We start from the raw sequence: 18,724 nt of genomic DNA on the forward strand, positions 1-18,724 counted from the left end.
AACAACAATTAAAATCGACGTTGAAATAAGTCTGGGATTGGCTCTGAACAGACTGCAGACCGAAGACAAAAGACTGAGACATACTTATTACCCTGCAGCCAGCTAACTCTGAGATATATTTATATATATATATATATATATATATATATATATATATAGCTATATGCATATATATGTAGATACATCCAGCAGAGGAGCTGTCTTGCAGCCTTTGTTGACTTTTCATTGTCAATTAAAATCAAATAAATTTATTTGCTGCTTGACATTCGCGTTTATTTCGCTTACTCTCTGAATTGTGATTGCGATTTCGATTCTGATTCGGATTCAGATACAGATTCAGCTATAGATTGGGGCAGGCAAGTGCATTGGGTAAGAATTATTATTTTGACCTTTTTCTTGTATTTATCGCAATTTTTTTTGGCTGCTGTGCGTAACCTTTGATTGTCCCCATACTACTTTGCCTTGCCCTGCATGGCCACAGATTCCATGGCCTTCTTGACGGTTTCGGGATCGCCCAGGAATTTCATGGGCGCCAGCGGCAGCATGCACTTGTCCAGCTCGTAGACAAAGGGTATGCCCGTGGGCAGATTGAGCTCCATAATGGCCTCATTGGAAATCTGATCCAGATGCTTCACTATGCCCCTCAGGCTGTTCCCGTGTGCGGCGATGATCAGCTTTCTGCCCTGCCTTATCTGCGGCACAATTACATCGTTCCAGTAGGGCAAAGTGCGCTCGATGGTCAGCTTGAGGGATTCGGACTTGGGAAACTCGTCCGGTTTGGGTCCATCACAATATCTGGGATCCTTGACTATGCACTCGTAGTACTTGTGATCCTGCTCCATTGGGGGCGGCGGCGTATCGAAGCTGCGTCGCCAGATCTTAACCTTCTCCTCGCCATACTTCTTGGCCGTCTCCGACTTGTTCAGTCCCGTCAGCCCGCCATAGTGGCGTTCATTGAGACGCCACGTCTTCTGTATGCATATATCCTTTTGTCCCGTCACCTCCAGTATGGACTGCAATGTGTCCTGGGCTCGTGTCAGTAGCGATGTGTGCGCCACGTCGAACTTCAGCTTGGCATCCTTGATGGCGTTGCCCGCAGCACTCGCCTCCTTGCGCCCCTTCTCCGACAGCTGGGCATCGTACCAGCCGCAGAAGAGATTTTGCTGGTTCCACTCGGACTCCCCATGCCGCACCATAACTACTGTGAATTTCTCACAATTATGAGAGTATTTTCGCTGCAGCTCCCGAGATATCCATATGGGTGGCTCCAAAAAGGCGCCCCTGTTCTGTCTGCTGCCAAAGCAGAGGTTCAGCAGGTGACCACCGTAGCCGAGTCTTAAAAGCCCAGACATTGCCTACAATTTAAAATTTTTAGAGTCTGAGAAAATAAAAGTCTGACAAACGGTTGAATGTATTCTTGCCTACTGTACCGCCTATAATTAATACAGACTTTTTTAATCTGACTGGACGCAACTATAATTAATACAGACTTTTTTAATCTGACTGGACTCAACTAACTCAGGAACTACAGGATCTGAAGATGGTAAATTGAGTATATGACTTCTTCAGTACAAAATTATAACAAATTTAGCAGGTTTCTAATAAGTCTATCGAAGTAAGTCTGTCGAACCCTAGCAAATCAAATGTATGTTCCAAGAATAAGAAGTGTTAGCAGATTTTTAAAGCTATTCTTATTCTTTTAAGAATAGTATTTATCTTTCTTCCGAGTCACCTTGAATTATGGTATTCTGAGTCCGGCTGAAACCTGCTAACTTAGGAACTACGCATGCTACAGGTGGGCAATTTAGTATTTGGTAATGAATTATTGTTCCTAATACACACTTTGCAAGGATACCAACCCAAAGAAAATGAGATTTAAATATTAATAAAGAACAATTTCTGCTGGCTCTTAAGTCTGGCTGCACCTAATTCAACTCTGGGACAGGACATGTTAGAGTTATCAAACATGGTATGTGAGCTCCCCTAAACAATATAGAGCTCTGACGATCATTTTTCCTCCGCTGGAACACGTGAAGTGTATCAAGCCCAAGAGGGGGGACCATACGTTCTCTGAAATAGCCTCAGCTACTGTTGCATAATGCCTTCACCCCTAATCATTTCAAGCATAAAACGAGCGACAGCTCAATGCAAACTGTCAAACTGAAGCGTGGACACCGAAAGCAAACGAAAAAAACCAATTGCCTAAGAGACATTTGAAAAAGTATATGGAGCTAGGTGGATAGGATACGGCTGGAGCGATCCACAGCAGAAGTAGAAGCAGAAGCAGCCATAAAGAGCTTTTACGACCGCCACTAGGCGGCAGCTCGAATGATAAATTGTCTACTGTGGCCAGTTCTGGTCTGGTGGTGCCTGCTGGTCGACAAGTTTTCACTACCAGAGATCGATGCACCACCATCACCAGACTGACCAGGCCCGACTGGAGTCGGAGGCGCGCAGAGATTAGACAATTTGTAGGAAAGCTGCGGAGCCGTTTCAGGCTTTGCCTGGAAGCGCCACTCTGGTGGTGGCAGAGTCAAGGCACGGGCTATCGGTCCATGCGGAATGCCATGTGGCATACCTGGGCCGAGAGCTCTTTACAGTTGCCTCGTGTTAATTGAAAATTGTACGGTAATGTTGCTTATCGCTTGGCTATCAGACGATGTCGTCGTCGTTCCAAGTATGGGGTCTGTCTCTGCTCTATGGGTTGGGGTCTGGGTCTTGCGTGTAGCATGGATCCGTGCGGCATGCTTGGTGCCACACCTCGAGGCCTCACGCATTGGCAGAGGTGTTTGATAAACATCCCAAGCCATGTCTTAGGATTTTTTTAGGTTTATTTTTTATGTGGCGTTCGCGGTGAAAATTTCTCAAACGCTTTTTGACAACTTTCATGTGAACGCACTTAACAAAATTTATCGCCTCGCGCATTATTTGTGGCTTTAATTGCTTAAAGACGTTAGGAAGCTGTACTCAAGCTTCTTGACATGCTTCTTTCGGGCCAGACGCGGGCACTGACACCTGCGGCCCAGCTGGGGCTTAGCCTTTTAAGCAGGGCTTTAAACGCGTTGCCAGTTGACACGATTCGCGGATTAATTGCTTTTACAAAATGATTGATCACATTCAGTTATATTGACTATAATTATGTCTCTTATTGGAACAAGTTCTTTAGGTTTTCGAGTTTATCGGGTTATTCCCAGAAAGACGCATAAACATATTTTCGAAATTCTTACTTCAATTTCAGTTCCAACATAGTTCTTCATTCATTTCAGTCAATTCAGTTGCATATTCCCAACAAATAACCCGAATAAAATGCTTGTTTTAAAAAAAAAAGAAATATAATTGAAAGACTAACAGGCCGGTGATTAAATACCCTTGAAGAACAGTAAAGCTCGTAATTGCTAAGCTTTCCATGCAAAATCTGAATTTTTGTGTAATTCTTTCTATGAAACTATAAGTTAAAGTAGTTCGATATTGATATGACAAGCTAATAAATACCTAGTTTGAGAAATATATCTTGATAAATAAAACTGATCTTCATATTGGAACTTAATTTTCAATCGTCGGCTATGTAATATGTTGGATCAGACGGAAAATGCAAGAAAATTACGAAACCCAACTAGTTAGTTGGCAAAAAAGCAAATGAGCTATATAGGCTCGGGATTTTTATACGGAATCTGTAATGTATGTATATTTCATTACAGAGTTATAATACCCTCCAGAAGCGTATAAAAACTGCATTTCATAAGCATTTCTGCAGATCCGTTGTCAGTTTGTTACCCGATTTTAGGTTTGTGTTGGACCAGTCGGGTTGCGGGCACGGTGTTAACAAGATAAGCATCCTGTGGTCGTCGCCGTGGCGGCAGAACCGCCGGAACGCCATCAGTATTATGACATTTTGGTTGATTGCCCGCCTCATTGTCGGCCTTGTTCGATGGCCAAGTTCTAGGGAATTGTGCGTGTGGCCGGCCAGCCACCAGAAGAGGGCCTCACAAAATATTCAGACTGCAACTTTTATTGCCTGTTTCTGTTTCTTCAATCTGATTTATATGCCCGGTTCTCAAAAGCAAAGCCGCTCATTTTATGACCCGACTTGGCGGCCGTCAAGCTGGACCCTCGAAAAACAGTAGCCAGCCTGGAGCTGGGAATTTCATTGCGGCCTGCACGTGTGCTCTGCTCTGAATTGGTATTTCCCTTTGAGGATTCAAGATAATATTTTAAAGCGAAAATTTTATAACTACTTAATGTCTTATTTGTTGACAATATTTAAATGATTTCAACTGATTGACAAACGTAGCTGAATGATGAGAGCATTTTTTAGATCGAAGCTGCTTCTCTCCTTCATCGCCGTTTCGGTCACAGGGGCCCCCTGCCCCTCTTTCGTCGGGACATCCCTCTATACTATTAAAACACAAACTCAATTAGAGTAAAATTAATTTCGATTTCTAATACAATTAGTTAACCTAATATGCAAATTAGTCAAGCTAAAGTTATGGATAATAAATAAGACCTGGCATTTTCTACATGCCTGTTAGTCAGCGCATTTTCAAATTTTCCACTTGTTGTTGTGGCAATTAATTTTCGCACTCGTTACGACAATTTCGCGGGACAACAACAACAACAACAAAACAACAACAAGTTTTAGTTAATACCGAGCATGGAAGATTTGGAATAAATGTTGGCAGAGTGGAAAAAAATTAATTGCATGTTTTGCATAATCAGTAAATTGGTCGTTTATTTTAGTACTTAATTTGCTAGCAGCACGAGGTGCGCCAACCCAGGCAGCCCCCGTCCAAGGAGCCTGCCATATGCACACACTATAAATTATGACTGCAGTCGAGTGCTCAACCCCCCCCCCCCCCCCCCCCCCCCACCCCTCCCCTCTGCAACAGATCCCTCAGCCTCTTACTCTAAGAGCCCCTTCGATGGGTCCAAATAAAAAACATTTTTATTTACAAATCAGATAAGAGATCTGAGATCACAGCAAGCAGCTTGAACCATTTGTAGATATGCAGCCAGGAGACTCCGCCGGGTTACTGGATACCCTGGATACTCTCGCTCCTCGTAATATTTATCGGTCGCGTGTGCTTGTTACCTAATTGATGACAACAGGTAGGCGCTTCTGTCAACCCGGTGAGAGAATATGATTGCAGCGAGCTCATCTGCAAGATATCTCTTATGATTGTCAGGCACGCACAGCCAAACAGCGGGCGGCAGCAGTTGTCCCACTGCGACCAAGTCAGGAACTTCAGATTGAAGTGAAATGTGAGAATTCAATATTTGTGAAATATATATTCCTGGAGCCTTTTACTTGTGTGCCCTGGTCCAAAGCATAGACATGATATACATATTTTTAAAGTAAATATAAAATATATTTGTCTGTCTTTTCTCATTATCATATAGCTTTTAAAGGAATAATATTTTACAGCTTGACATTTTATATGCCAAACATATTTTTCCAAGATATCTCAAGCACATTTTAAAATTACGGTTTATACATCTTTTAATATCATATCATATCGATAATATCATATGATTTCCAATAGAACAATTGGTAGTACATGATTATTTGTAGTAAATATATACATATTTTAAATACTTGAAAATTTCGAGCAATATGTGAATCTTTCAGTAGCATCATATCACATCATATTATCTCCAATCTCCCATAACTCCTAGGGAACACTCGATCGCAACAGTTTTGCATATGAAAATCTTTTGTTTTTCCAGCATCTCAAGCATAGTTGGATAATACGAGCTATATGTTACCATTCTCCTTTTAATCTCATATCATACTTTATTTTATTATATCAAATTCTATCATATCAAATAATTAAATCCTAAAAGCTTCAGTCTAATATATTTCATAATTGCCATAGAGTTATGGGAATTCTGAAAACTCAGCTTTCATGTTACTTTCAAAATATTTGTGGGTATTTGTTTGTATTCTTATTTTTTAAAGATCAGGACCTAGAGCCGACCAAAACCCAATACATTGCATGCAATCAAATTGAAATATAGAACACTTGAAGTTTCCAGGCTTAACAAATCCTTTTTAGCCCTGGGCCGTGGCCTAGCATGAATCTTAAATATGCTTTGTTCTTTAACAATTGTTGAACAATTGCATTTGCTTTGTAACGGCTGCTTAGAAAATTCAATTGCAGCACTGATTGCATACCCTTTCAGTGAGTTGCTTGGCAAATGCATTAATCATGACAAGGAATTGAATTCGCTTTCGCTTTGTTGTGGGCAGCTTCTTGTGTGTTTCATTTTGGGTGGCATTTCGCGCGCAGACAGACAGCCAGCGCTTAGCAGAGCTGGTCTTTGGGGGAGGTGGAGACGGTTTCTTCAATTCCTGGGAATGGCACCTACAGACTGGCTGCAGCAACACCTACAACCAAATTGAAACGACAAGACACAGACACAAGTGGCACAAGCAGCACAGAGGAACATACAGCGCGGATGGTAGAGTGGAGGGGGTGTCAGTCGGAGGCAGGTTGAGTGGCTGCAGCTTGATCTGGTTGCAGTTTTAATCAATGAATAATTTAAATATTCTGATTAAACAAGCTGCTGCTGCTGCTGGCTGCGAACATTTCTTTTAATTCATTGTAGACAGCGGAGCATGGGTGGCGCTCTGTGGGGATTGAGGGTAGGGCGGGTGCTCGGCACAGGCAATTGGAGCACCGCAGCCAGTTGAGCAATCAACACCTTTCCGGCTGCATTTCAGACTGTATCTGTTGCTGGGGCGCACATGTTCGATGCAAATCAACTTGCGAACCTGGGCGGGCCCACAGACCTGGGCTATCTCCGAAACCCTGCCATGTGTCAGTTCCGGCCTGATTGGAGGCCGGCTAATGAATCATTTTGCTGTGCCTCGCCAGAGTGTGTGGCAGCGACGAAAATTAATTATGCACACCTCCACGTTTTCTGGCTGGTCTTAGCTTCTCCTGGAATCGCATGTTGAGGTCTTGATCTTTGGACTACTGTGTTAATTGTTGGCTCTGTTTTTTTTTTTTGGCGCTGACTACCTGAACCGATTTGATCCTCAAATGGCTTTATTATTATTATTTTTTTTTTGGCCAGGATGTGCCGTTGGCGCCATACTTCAGTTGCGTCCGCCTTTGGTATTTGTTAATTGGACCACCCACAACACACAACCGCACAACGTGACAGGATTTGAATCTTGGTGAATTTTATATTAAGCTGCCGGTTTTAATTTGCATGTGAGCTCACCGACTCGCCCTGACAGGTTAATCCGCATGTTAACTCATTAGGCTTTGTTCTCGCCCTGGCACAAAATTCTGATTAAATGCGGTAGTCAATTCCATTGAACTGGCTGGGAAAACTGTTTAGGTTTGAAAACGGTTTATTCCAAAGTTTTTATTTTGAATCAAACGAAATTCTGGATTGCAACCGAAGCCGTCATCGCAGCTGGTTTTAACAAGAACAAACAAACTATGTCACATTTTATGAGCTGCCAGTTATCAGACCCTAAGCTTGGCTAGCTTCACAAGCTTATCTTGCTTTATGGAACGACCTTGTTAACTATTCTATGCGGTCAGACCGCCCACAGCTATCGCCCCGATAAAATTCTAATGAGCCCAAATACAATGTATAAAAAACCCCAATGCTTAGTCGAAGCCAAACAGTAGAGGGTTCTAATCCCAAAGCACAAGAACAACATGGAAGCTCGATGGAATTTGGTCTTGCTACTGCTCGGTCTGCTGCAGCTCGCAGCTGGCAACCCCGCGGGCAACGTAATAGATTGTAAGTGCAAGAAATATAATAACAAATGAGCAGCCTTACCTAGTCAATACACACAGTGGATGCCTATTTTGAGATGGCGGACAGCAGCTCGCAGGAGCGAGTGGTGGGCGGCTACGATGTGCCCGACGATGAGTATGTGCCCTACCAGGTGTCCATGCAGTTTCTAACGCGCAGCGGCAAAATGCGGCACTTTTGCGGTGGCTCCTTAATAGCGCCCAACCGGGTGCTCACCGCGGCGCACTGCGTCAATGGGCAGAATGCGAGCCGGATCAGCGTGGTTGCGGGCATACGTGATCTTAATGACAACACCGGCTTTCGCGCCCTGGTGCAGTCGTACGAGATGAATGAGCACTACGAAGAGCTGGTGACCAGCGATATAGCCATACTGAAGATTGATCCACCCTTTGAGTTGGATGGCAAGCGCGTGGGCACCATCGATGTAAGCAGCAATGAGCTGGTTGGAGCTGATCAGGAAGTGCTGCTTACCGGTTGGGGCTCTGTGTTTCACTTTGGCACCGGACCCTTTGCCAAATACCCGACCATACTCCAGAAACTCTCCTACAAGACGCTCGACAATGCTAAGTGTAAGCAGACGATGACTCAGCTGACGGATACGGAGATTTGTGCGCTGGAACGTTTTGGCAAGGGTGCATGCAATGTGAGTAGCCAAGGGCTGGACAATTTTAAATCTGACTGAATCACTCCTCGACTTATTCTTCCTGTGCAGGGCGATTCGGGCGGTCCTTTGGTTATGGCCAACGGCGAGTCGCTGAAGCAGGTGGGCGTCGTCTCATATGGCACTGCCTTCTGCGCCTCAAACAGTCCCGATGTGTACACTCGCGTCTCCATGTTTGATGCTTGGATTAAAGAGCGCATGGCCTAGGCGGGTGCATGCCCATACCATACATGACACATACCCTTACTACTAAAAGAAAGCTAACAAAATAAATTCTAATTCATTAAATTAAGACAGTTGCTCAATTCAAGCAGTATAAAAAGAACGCAAGCAGTGCACAATATAGTGCGATTTTTGCTGCATACTTTTAAGCTGACGCAAAATTGCCGGTAAGCAGTGCGGATTATGCTTAAATATTGGCAGAAGAAAATTATTTAAGATACAAATTCACATTTATTTCGTTTTTGTTTAAATATCTACGAAATCTCTATATATATGAAATGGATCGCGACGTTTGCTTATTGATAATATCAAAGGTCTATTTCCACTTCTTTCCTGAACTAAATAGCCTTCAATGGCGGGATCAGAGTTCTCTATGTCGCTGTTTTCTTCGCTATTCGTTTCATACTCGTCTTCTTGATCTTCAAACTTTTCATCGCTCTCTTTAGCCTGTTCGGCTGCATCTGATTTTATTTCTGCGGAGTCGTGCCTCAGAGAATCTTTCATTTGCGCCGCATCCTCTTCAGGCGCCTCCACAGCATTATCTTCGACTTCTTCGCTATTTATATTCTCCTCTTCATTTCGCTGCAAATTTTCCGATTCAGTTTTAGAAGAATCTGTTGAAATTTCTTGCGGCGCAGGCTGAGCAGATTCCAGGGTATGGAATTTCCTTACTTCGTGATCAGTTGTCATAGGTTTCCTTGTGGGCTTGTGAAGCCTATGGGGATCATGCGGATCATGAGAATCATGCGAGTCATGCGGATCATGTGGGTGATGCTCTCCTTTATGATTGTGATCGTGCGGCTCATGCTCATGTGAGTGATGCTCTCCTTTATGATGATGATCATGCGGCTTATGGTCGTGGTGATGATGATGATGATGGTCTCCCTTATGAGATTGATGTCCGTTGTATGGCGGTAAAGGGTAAGGGTAAATGATTGGCGGCGGTTGGTGATGATGTGGAGGTGGTGGTATGGGCCATGTGGGCGATGGTGGTCCTGGAGGTCCTGGCGGTCCCGCTGGTCCTTGTGAGCCTGGCGCTCCCGGTGATCCCGGAGATCCCGAAGAGCCTGGTAGTCCCGGAGGTCCCTGAGAGCCTGGCGAACCTGGAGATCCTGGTGAGCCTGGTGTTCCCTGGGATCCTTGGGAGCCTGGCGGTCCCTGAGAACCTTGTGGACCTGGAGCTCCAGGAAGGCCTTGAGGTCCTTGCGTACCTTGTGGTCCCTGAGCTCCTTGCGCACCGGTGTGGCCCTTGTCGCCCTTCTCTCCTTTGTCGCCCCTTTCACCCTTCTCGCCCTCATCACCCTTGTCACCTTTCGACCCTGGATATCCTGGTTTTCCTGGATCGCCTATACAATTGCATTGCAAGATTAGAGGCTTAAGATTGTCATTGTCAGGAATACATACCTGAGTGTCCTGGAGGACCTGGTGGTCCAGGTGGCCCGGGCGGACAATTACACTTTGTCGAGGGATGAGGATGATGCGGTGGCGGTGGCGGGTAGAAGTGTGGCAGTGGCAGCGGTGGTGGTGGTGGGGGGTGATAGTGAACGGGCCGTTTGATAATCACATTCGGCGGAGATGGCGCAGGAGCGGGTGTAGGTACCGGCAACTGAACTGAAAGATGTCTGCCAGCATTTTTGTTGTTCTGATTTCTGGTGGACAAGCTGATGCCGCCAGAGATGGCCAGTGCTGTGAAATGGTTGAGATTGCAGGATGGAAATATTATATCAAAGATAAAGGCCACTTACTTAGGCAGAAAAGCGTAGCGATCTGTGCCATGGCTAAAACTTATTTGCTGGGATCGACAAGTAATTGCTTTCTTTTATAGCAAAGAAATGGATCGGTTGTAGATATGCATAACATATACACACAAATGAGATCACTTTCTGAAATCCAGATTTGAAGGAACCGTTAAGCATAATATACGTCAAGATATCTTATTTTAATCGTCATCTTTTACTATCTTACTGTTCTTTTAATAGCAACCTCCACATATGGTCGCCTCATCGTCCCACAATTAATATGTATAAATATGCTCTGGGCTCAACTCGATTGGAATCTAAACCAAATGTTTTGATAATAACATGGGGATTTTTGGCATTAGTTCATCAAAATAATATTTATGTAATTATATATTTTCTTATGATGTTAAGCCCACACCTCTTGAACGTCATTAGTTTGCCAAAGAATGAGAATGTGTAGTAACTTTTGCTGATTTGAATATATATATTTATGAACTTTGCATAATAAGTTACACGAGCTTTTAGTTCTTTGTTATCTATTTTGTTAACTTCACAAACTGATCATAAAGATTGAATTTAATGAACTGAAGATTCGTCCAACAACAATGCAAAGTCGCGTGCCTAATAACCTAGATAAAGGTCAGATCTCAATGAAAACAGAGAATGGGCTAGCTTTTAAAAGCCTCAATGAAATTATAATTTTAAAATGAGTAATTCTAACAAATATGAATATAAATTATGTATAAAATTAGTCATTATCAATGAATCTCTAGTAAATAATAGATGACTTATGTTTGTTTACTTGTCGTATATTAAGTAATGATGCAAGCTTTTCCCATACGATTCTTAGTTATACAAATCTTAAGAGAGTTAACTAGTCTGTGTTTAGTATATATTGCCTTTTCAACGGCTCCCAAATAATTATAATAACCATAACAAGAGAAGTGTTCGGATGGTAGTCGGGAATTCTAAAGGGAATCCCATGGGGAATTCTATCGGAAAATGCAACAGTTATTCAAAAGTTTTTATATTCTGTGTTATTTAAAAACGTACATACTAAATACTGCCGTTTCTAGCTGTTATAATCCCCGAGATGTGTTCAAAAAATCGAGTCTGGAAATCGATACTGATCGATTTCGTGAATGAGCTTTGGGTAAATTGAATTAAACTTGAGTTAGACGCTTAAAAAATTGAGAACCTCGAAATCTTAAGTTTTTTAGTGCTAACAGTGCCTGATATCGATTCGTTGAAGGTCGATCAGGAATTAATACTTTATAGGGTCGGAACTTCTTCCTTCTGTTTCGAGTATACATAGATTATATATATTATATAGAGTAATAATAAAATAATATAAGCAACAATATAAGCAAATAAAATCGAACAAATTATTCTTAGCAGGTTTCAAGTTAATTTTGTTTATTTTAGTCAAGCAGTGCAAAAATTCTAACAGAAAGCAGTTAAAAATTTGTATCCTGCATATCAGAGAGCTCTGCAGGCTAATCTTATCGTATCTTTTTTATCATCCAATGATGCGTGCTTGGATTCTTTTCCAATTCGTATGCCTTTTACAATAGAGTAATTGTTTTCGTCCTCAAGCGAATCGAAGCCCTCGTCTAGGGACAGAGTCACCAAGCGCGCATCTCCATTCAGGCGAAGTAAACTTATGCCTGGTGGACCCGTGGGTCCTGGTGGGCCTATATCGCCTGTATCTCCCTTGTCTCCCTTTTCGCCAGGCTCGCCTGGGGTACCGGCATCACCCTTGGGTCCAACTGGACCAGGACTGCCGGGAGTGCCCGGATTTCCGGGTCTGCCCGGTCTACCTGGACGACTGGGCGGCCCTGGTGGACCCGGCGGGCAATTACAATCAATTCCAGGTGGGGGATAGAGATAAACCGGCGGAATGTATTTTGGTTCTCCTTTGTAGCTTCCACTCGATGAGCTCTGATCCGGCACATGAATAGCAATTGTTCTGCCGGCCGCCTCTTGGTAAGTGTCGGCAGAACTGATGCCGCCCAAGTGGACCAGACCTAGGAGGAGGAATTTGTATTATTCAAAAGTGTTTATTTGAGCATTCTTACCTAGGCAAAAAAGCGTTATGCACAGTTTCATGTCTAAATCGCAAATGCTATGACTATCAATTAACTGATTCCTTTTATACGAAACATCTCCATTTTCAAACCCAACAAAATTTATTTATGCTTATTTTTATTGCGAAATTTCAATCTCAAATCTTTCGAACTGAATGCTGGCGAGATTCCCAGTTTCATGAAACCGTTAAAAGCTTACAGTTGTTTCTATTCCCTAGTATTTATTTTTCTATTCCCTTGTGAAGAGTATGATACATTGGGCAAGCTATTTGTGTAGAAGGCTGGAAGGAGATATATATGCATCAAGTATAAATAAACTCTTGATCAGATCAGATCAAATAAAGGATGAAGCAGTCGAAGGATAAGTTATTTTTATAATGTGACAAAATATTGTTTGTTTTTAAAATATCTTTACGAAACTCATCCACATGTCTGCAAAGTCGTAAGCCAATATTTCCAAAAGGGTATTTAATCTTCCACATAGCAAAGATAATATTTACTTCTCGTTATACTATGCTTTAAAATGTTAAGACGCATATGTGCATATATTAGCACATAATTGAATTCCCGAACAGCATGACGCAATCCGTGGAGTACAATACACTCGAAAATAGAGTAAAATAAATTATATAATATAATAAAATTAAAATCTATTTGTTCCTGATTGGCAAAAATAATACTGTCCCGAAATATGTTAAAATACCCCAGTTGCAGACCAAAGATATAATCAGTGTCAAGGAATTGTGGCCAACTTGAATGGCATCTTATTACTTATGCATAATGTCGCTTATGAGCTGGGATGGGTTAGACTCTTTAGTTATTCTCTAAATTCGCGAGCTGATTTTGTGAGCCGCAGACTGATATAGTGACAACTCAGTTTTATAGACCAGCATTCGGGAGCCAAGTTGAGAACTGGCCTACTTATGCTATCGAATGCTAATGCGAGAAGCATAAAAAGATATCTAAAATCCAAAGACAATGTGAGACGTATTAGGTCAAAATTAATGGAAAGATAATATAAAACTATTTCGAGAATTTATTGCTCTGCTTGACTAAACTGAGAGAAAGAGTAGAATGTTAGAATATACGAAAATCAAGTTATGAACAAAACAATACTATATAGAAGAGAAGCGCACAAAATTATAGGAAATATTGACACAGGTTCCAACCAAAATCTCTGTTTATAAAAGTAAAAAGACTGTTTTAAGTGAACCAAACCAACGGCAATATTTATCTGGTATGCAGCTCTGTGAAGAAATGTAAAATGTTGACAACGAACTCTGAAAAGTACGAGAGGAAACTTAAGACGAGAACTGCTCATTGAGCCATTAGATCTTGGAGTCTTGCCAATTAATTATTTGCCCCCTCTGACAATTCCTCATGCAATTCGCCTTAGCTAGCCCACAGACAGCTGTGAAAATTTGTTTTCTGGGTTAGGGTGACGTTTGAAGCATATGCCAATTACCGCCATGAAAGCTCGTTAAATTTTTAATTTCAAGATCAAAATAAATGGCATAACCGCTGCGTTATCTATGCAAATGCAACCCAATGGAGGTGGGTTTCAATCCTATAAATAGCCTGCCGTATAGACCGTAACTTCAGCAGAAACCAGACCAAGCATGTCTATAGTCGAACTAGTTTTGATGACAGCTCTGATGCTAGGTGGCGCCACGGCGCGTTCCAATTGTAAGTTGAGGTTATGAAAAATGGACGAAACAATTCAATACTTTACAACACTTGCCAGCAGCACGCCGGACCATCGGCTTTACGCCCACACGAGTCGTGGGCGGCTCGGATGTGCCGCATGGCGACTACGTGCCCTACCAGGTCTCGCTACAGTACAGAGTTCGCGACGGACATGTGCACTTCTGTGGCGGCTCGATTATAGCCCCGAACCGCATACTTACGGCCGCCCACTGTTGCAAGGGACTGAATGCGATGCGCATGTCCGTTGTTGCCGGCATACGCAATCTGGACGATCGAGGCGGATCACGCTCTCGTGTGCTCTCCTATGACATACATCCCGACTACAGGGAGCTAGTGACCAGCGACATTGCAGTGCTCAGCATTGAACCTCCTTTAGTCTATAACAATGTCAGCGTGGCGGCCATTGAGTTTGCCTCGAAAGAGTTTGTGGGCGGCGGCGAGCCAGTTACCCTGACAGGTTGGGGCTTGCGTTTGCCGGTCGCCTTTCCATTCCTAGAGAGCGTCAACTATCCAAATACGCTGCAGCGCATGAGCTACAGTACGCTTACGAATCAAGAGTGTCGAGATATGGGCATGGCAGATGTTTCAGACACCGAGATTTGTGCCAGAGGAGTCTTCAGGGGCGCCTGTTCGGTAAGCAACTGCAGGAAAGGGGTTTAAAGGTATATTAAGATGAAAGTCCCACACACAGGGTGACTCCGGTGGTCCACTGGTCCGCAACGATAACGGCTTAAAGCAGGTTGGAGTGGTGTCCTATGGATTGGTCGTGTGCGGACTCTTCATATCGCCCGATGTCTACACAAGAGTATCCACCTTCAGCAACTGGCTTCAGGATCGCATAAAGTAGACCAGGCCACGTCCAATCTGTTTTTGAAATTTCTTAATTATTTAATTAAATGTGGATAACAATTTTAATAAACAATTATATAATTGAAAATTTTTGATGAATTTGAACCAGCGACCTCTCGCTTTTTGGTCCGACGCTTTTTCATAGAAATTTTGACAGCCAGTTATTCCGACTTATAGGTTGTTGTTTCAGACCCAAATGGAAGATTCTGTAAAAATTTTTTAAATAAGAATAAACTTTAACTGCAACCTTCTCATTTAATCGTTCTGGCTGTTCCGACGGCTATCCTCAAGACATTTTAAATATATACAATTACACGTTGAACTAATTTACAAGCTAAAGATCACAAAACCCCAAAGGCCAAGGGAATCAGAAAGAATCATGCGGTTAAAAAAAGGAAACATTAAAAAAAAAAAAAAATACTATTCAGCTCCTTCGTCGGCTGGTGGTACTTCCTCTGCAGCTGGTTCTACAGCTGGTGCTGGTGGTGGCGCCTCTTCATCTGGCGGTGGTGCGGCGGTTTCCTCAGCTGGTGGTGCTGCCTCAGCTGCAGCTGGTTCCGCTGCAGGTTCTTCGGCCCTGGGCACTTCCGGTTCCGGTTCAGGTTCAGGTTCTAGGGCAGCTGGGGCAGCGGGCACTTCCTCGGCAGCAGGTGCAGGTGGAGCCTCTTCAGCGGGAGCTTCCTCTGCAGCGGGCTTCAATTTAGCTTCGGAGGGAGCTGCTGTAGGAGCTGCTGTAGGAGCTGCCGTAGGAGCAGCTGTGCCAGCGGCTGTGCCAGCAGCTGTGCCAGCGGCTGTGCCAGCGGCTGTGCCAGCGGCTGTGCCAGCGGCTGTGCCAGCGGCTGTGCCAGCGGCAGTGGCGGGAGCTGTCTCAGCAGCTGTGGCTTCTGTAGCAATCGGTGAGCCTTCACCCTTGGAGTGAGGAGTTTCGCTTTCATGACAAGGATCCTCGATCTAATAGGATAGCTTGGAGGTCAAAAACAGGACAAAGTATGGCATCTACAAGACTTACCGGCTTTATGGCCTGGCGCTGTAGGGCAAAGTCGAAGGTATTAGCTGATATCCATTAAAATTAAAAATTAAAGCGACAACCCACCGATAGAACCCAACGGAAGAAGCGCTGCAAAGTGCGTGCAGCTTTGTCCATGCGCATGTACTCATCGTCATCCTTCTCGTCGAGCATGCAGGTGCACACACAGACATGTTGCGCCATCATGCGACGCACCAGATACCCGCGGAAGGCGGCCTGTATGGTGATGGCAGCCTGGCTGCGCATCAGCTCCTCAATGCGTTTTAGCTCGCGATCGCGGAAGTATTGATAGAGTATCTCGGTGCCCTGGGAGTCCTTGCCCGCGGCCATGTACGCATCCACGAATCGCTTGTAGGCGCTCTCAATGGCTGGTCGTGAGGCGTCCAGCTCTTGCTCGGAGAAATGGCATTTTCTGATCAGCTCCTCGAGCATATCAATGTCGGCAAATTTAATCGTCTCCTTGCCGCGACGCATCTCACAGCGACGCTTCTCCAGGAAATTGCGGAAACAATCCTCCATCACCTGGGCCATCTCATCCGATTTCTCCTTGGACAAATCGCACACACACAAATCGGATATAATGCTGTCCACCTGGCGCAGAGCGCGATCCAATATGCTTTTAGCCACTGCGAAAAATGTTTGTCAAAAAATATATATATATATTCAAGTCCGTTCGTTCTGATTAACTGTCGGTGATCAACAGCCCAAACCGGAATACTGTTGAACCCTTTTTGTCTACCATCTCATTCCTTATAAATATTCATTTGAGAGCTATTTCACAGTATTCCCCTAATCCACCTGTTTTTTTTAGTGGAAAGTAAAGTTACTGGTTCGAACTCATTTCCAATGACCTTTAGGTTTTGTCCGAGCGTGTGCGTTAGCGATTTTGGGAATTCCGCCCGGAACTTTGGCGCCTTTTTTAAACTCAAATTGAAATTATATCTAACATATATATATAACTAAGACGCGCGAGTTCAAGGTAGTGAGTAGATCTAAATTTTCAACGATCGAAAAATGAGGGCAGGATCGGGAAATACGAGGTAGTCTGCCATATATACATCATTTATGTAGGATATAGCTCACCCAGGGCCTTTTCGCGCGTGACAATCACCGAGTGCAAATAGTCTATGATGAACTGGCAGAGACACTCCTTGGTCGGCTGGCAGCGCAGAACCTCGCGTGTTATGTCGGAGAGCAGCTCCGGCAGACCCTCGGGCACGTTGATGGCCTGCTGGCGTATCTTGCCGCGCTGTATGAGATAATTCATGTTGGTATTTTTGTAAAGTTTTGCTTTGGAAACGTTTTAAAAGAAACCAGTCAAAATAATTTTGAACCTATTTGTTGCCGCAGTTGTGTTCAAATCTATAGATTGCCTTTAAATTAAATATATATACACATTTACGAGCTATTGAGTTGGAATGGAAGTCCTACTGGGATAATTCCTATTTATACTTAACACGACTACTTTGGTTGGCCGTGCTCGACAATGAGATACTCTGAACCTCGAACAGAGCTGACGATACAAATCTTACACACTTCCTTCTATACATTCATATGCTTCTTCTTTAACTGTCTCACACACTATGTATGGCAATTATTTATTAACTTCGGTGTTTATAGTCCGATCTGAATGAAATTTGGTGGGCTTAAATATACCACACAACAGCGTGTACATACCAAAGCGCTAGGCTATTCCCATTGAAAGTTATTTGTGATTTGAAAATCGATTTTGTTTCTTTTAATTATCCATGAAAATAGTTTACGGAATAGCCACAGCTATATACATTTCCTTTGCAAAAGTGGGTGTGTTGGATTTCGCATATCGTATGTCATTCAATCGCGTTTTAATTTGCATTGCAAAGTTTGTCGTCAGGTGCGAACAGTTTCCGTGAAGCGTTGAACCGCTTTCCATTTCGAGCAGCTGAACTTTCTACCCAGCACAACACTTTTACATGTGATGCTGTGCACGACTAGCCAGATACCCTAGGCTGAGAGCTGCATCTATATGGCTAGTGAGTGGTGTATACCCCATTGAGTACTTGGCGCATGCGGCATGAAAAGCTCAACACAAAGAAGTAATCAAATATGCAAACTTGAATCAACTTGAAGTAGGCGCAGTGTATATTAATCAGGACAGTGGCGCCTTAAAAAGGGTTTTCATCTGTTTGAAATTATATTTAGCAAGGTACCAACCCATAACCGTTAGCTCTTGTGTTTACAATCAAAAATGCGGTTTCCTGTTAGAAAAACTAGTTAATTTCTTATAGGCCTAATCAGGGCGAAAATACCCGTTGCTACTGCTTGCCGATAAAACAGGATTGTTTAAAGAAACTGCATATCAATTGTTTATTTTATTCCCATAAGGACAACAGCTTACCACTGCTTTATCAAAATCTAACGAGATATTCATGCAACTACCAAATATTTGTAAATCTCGTTAGTTTCTTATAAGCCTATAATCAGGGATACTGTACACAATTCCAATAAGACGTTTGGCTTTCTACTGCTTGCCAATAAAACAAGATCGTTAAAAAGAAACTGGCTCTCATTTGTTTATTTATACCTAACCGGTATATTTTCCCACTTAATTACAATAAGGAGAACAGCTTAACCAAATCTAACGAGATCTTCACGCAACTGCCAAATATTAGATCAA

The 18,724-nt window shown here is 43.1% G+C and overlaps 4 protein-coding genes across 4 annotated transcripts; 2 read left to right on the forward strand and 2 right to left on the reverse strand.

Moving 5' to 3' along the window:
* Positions 1-420: 420 nt before the first annotated feature.
* LOC115763849 (phosphoglycerate mutase 2) lies at positions 421-1,418 on the reverse strand. Its single transcript, XM_030706618.1, has one exon. It carries the CDS (start codon positions 1,350-1,352, stop codon positions 453-455), a length of 900 nt encoding a protein of 299 aa, XP_030562478.1. The 5' UTR covers positions 1,353-1,418; the 3' UTR covers positions 421-452.
* Positions 1,419-7,676: 6,258 nt separating this feature from the next.
* On the forward strand, positions 7,677-8,644 carry LOC115763878 (chymotrypsin-1). Its single transcript, XM_030706653.1, has 3 exons — positions 7,677-7,761; positions 7,818-8,419; positions 8,489-8,644. The coding sequence occupies exons 1-3, from the start codon at positions 7,677-7,679 to the stop codon at positions 8,642-8,644; spliced, it is 843 nt and encodes a 280-aa protein (XP_030562513.1).
* Positions 8,645-14,104: 5,460 nt separating this feature from the next.
* LOC115763879 (chymotrypsin-2) lies at positions 14,105-15,039 on the forward strand. The gene is made up of 3 exons (XM_030706655.1): positions 14,105-14,171; positions 14,233-14,825; positions 14,884-15,039. Exons 1-3 carry the CDS (start codon positions 14,105-14,107, stop codon positions 15,037-15,039), a joined length of 816 nt encoding a protein of 271 aa, XP_030562515.1.
* Positions 15,040-15,283: 244 nt separating this feature from the next.
* Positions 15,284-17,458, reverse strand: LOC115763848 (tropomyosin-1, isoforms 33/34). The gene is made up of 4 exons (XM_030706617.1): positions 17,152-17,458; positions 16,135-16,694; positions 16,051-16,068; positions 15,284-15,992 (listed from the first exon to the last, which is right to left on the reverse strand). The coding sequence occupies exons 1-4, from the start codon at positions 17,333-17,335 to the stop codon at positions 15,462-15,464; spliced, it is 1,293 nt and encodes a 430-aa protein (XP_030562477.1). The 5' UTR covers positions 17,336-17,458; the 3' UTR covers positions 15,284-15,461.
* Positions 17,459-18,724: the final 1,266 nt, after the last annotated feature.

This window comes from Drosophila novamexicana, unplaced genomic scaffold (genome assembly GCF_003285875.2).
Source record: "Drosophila novamexicana strain 15010-1031.04,08,12 unplaced genomic scaffold, DnovRS2.1 tig00000770-arrow-pilon, whole genome shotgun sequence".
NCBI classification, from domain to species: Eukaryota; Metazoa; Arthropoda; class Insecta; order Diptera; family Drosophilidae; genus Drosophila; species Drosophila novamexicana.

What these genes read in the sequence shown, in the direction of transcription:
- LOC115763849 (XM_030706618.1), bottom strand. Translation starts at nt 1,352, where the DNA reads ATGTCTGGGCTTTTAAGACTCGGCTACGGTGGTCACCTGCTGAACCTC.
- LOC115763878 (XM_030706653.1), top strand. Translation starts at nt 7,677, where the DNA reads ATGGAAGCTCGATGGAATTTGGTCTTGCTACTGCTCGGTCTGCTGCAG. An exon ending in CGCGGGCAACGTAATAGATT is followed by an intron (nt 7,762 to 7,817) that starts GTAAGTGCAAGA and finishes CAATACACACAG; the next exon opens with TGGATGCCTATTTTGAGATG. An exon ending in TTGGCAAGGGTGCATGCAAT is followed by an intron (nt 8,420 to 8,488) that starts GTGAGTAGCCAA and finishes CTTCCTGTGCAG; the next exon opens with GGCGATTCGGGCGGTCCTTT.
- LOC115763879 (XM_030706655.1), top strand. Translation starts at nt 14,105, where the DNA reads ATGTCTATAGTCGAACTAGTTTTGATGACAGCTCTGATGCTAGGTGGC. An exon ending in CGCCACGGCGCGTTCCAATT is followed by an intron (nt 14,172 to 14,232) that starts GTAAGTTGAGGT and finishes ACTTGCCAGCAG; the next exon opens with CACGCCGGACCATCGGCTTT. An exon ending in TCTTCAGGGGCGCCTGTTCG is followed by an intron (nt 14,826 to 14,883) that starts GTAAGCAACTGC and finishes TCCCACACACAG; the next exon opens with GGTGACTCCGGTGGTCCACT.
- LOC115763848 (XM_030706617.1), bottom strand. Translation starts at nt 17,335, where the DNA reads ATGAATTATCTCATACAGCGCGGCAAGATACGCCAGCAGGCCATCAAC. An exon ending in CACGCGCGAAAAGGCCCTGG is followed by an intron (nt 16,695 to 17,151) that starts GTGAGCTATATC and finishes CATTTTTCGCAG; the next exon opens with TGGCTAAAAGCATATTGGAT.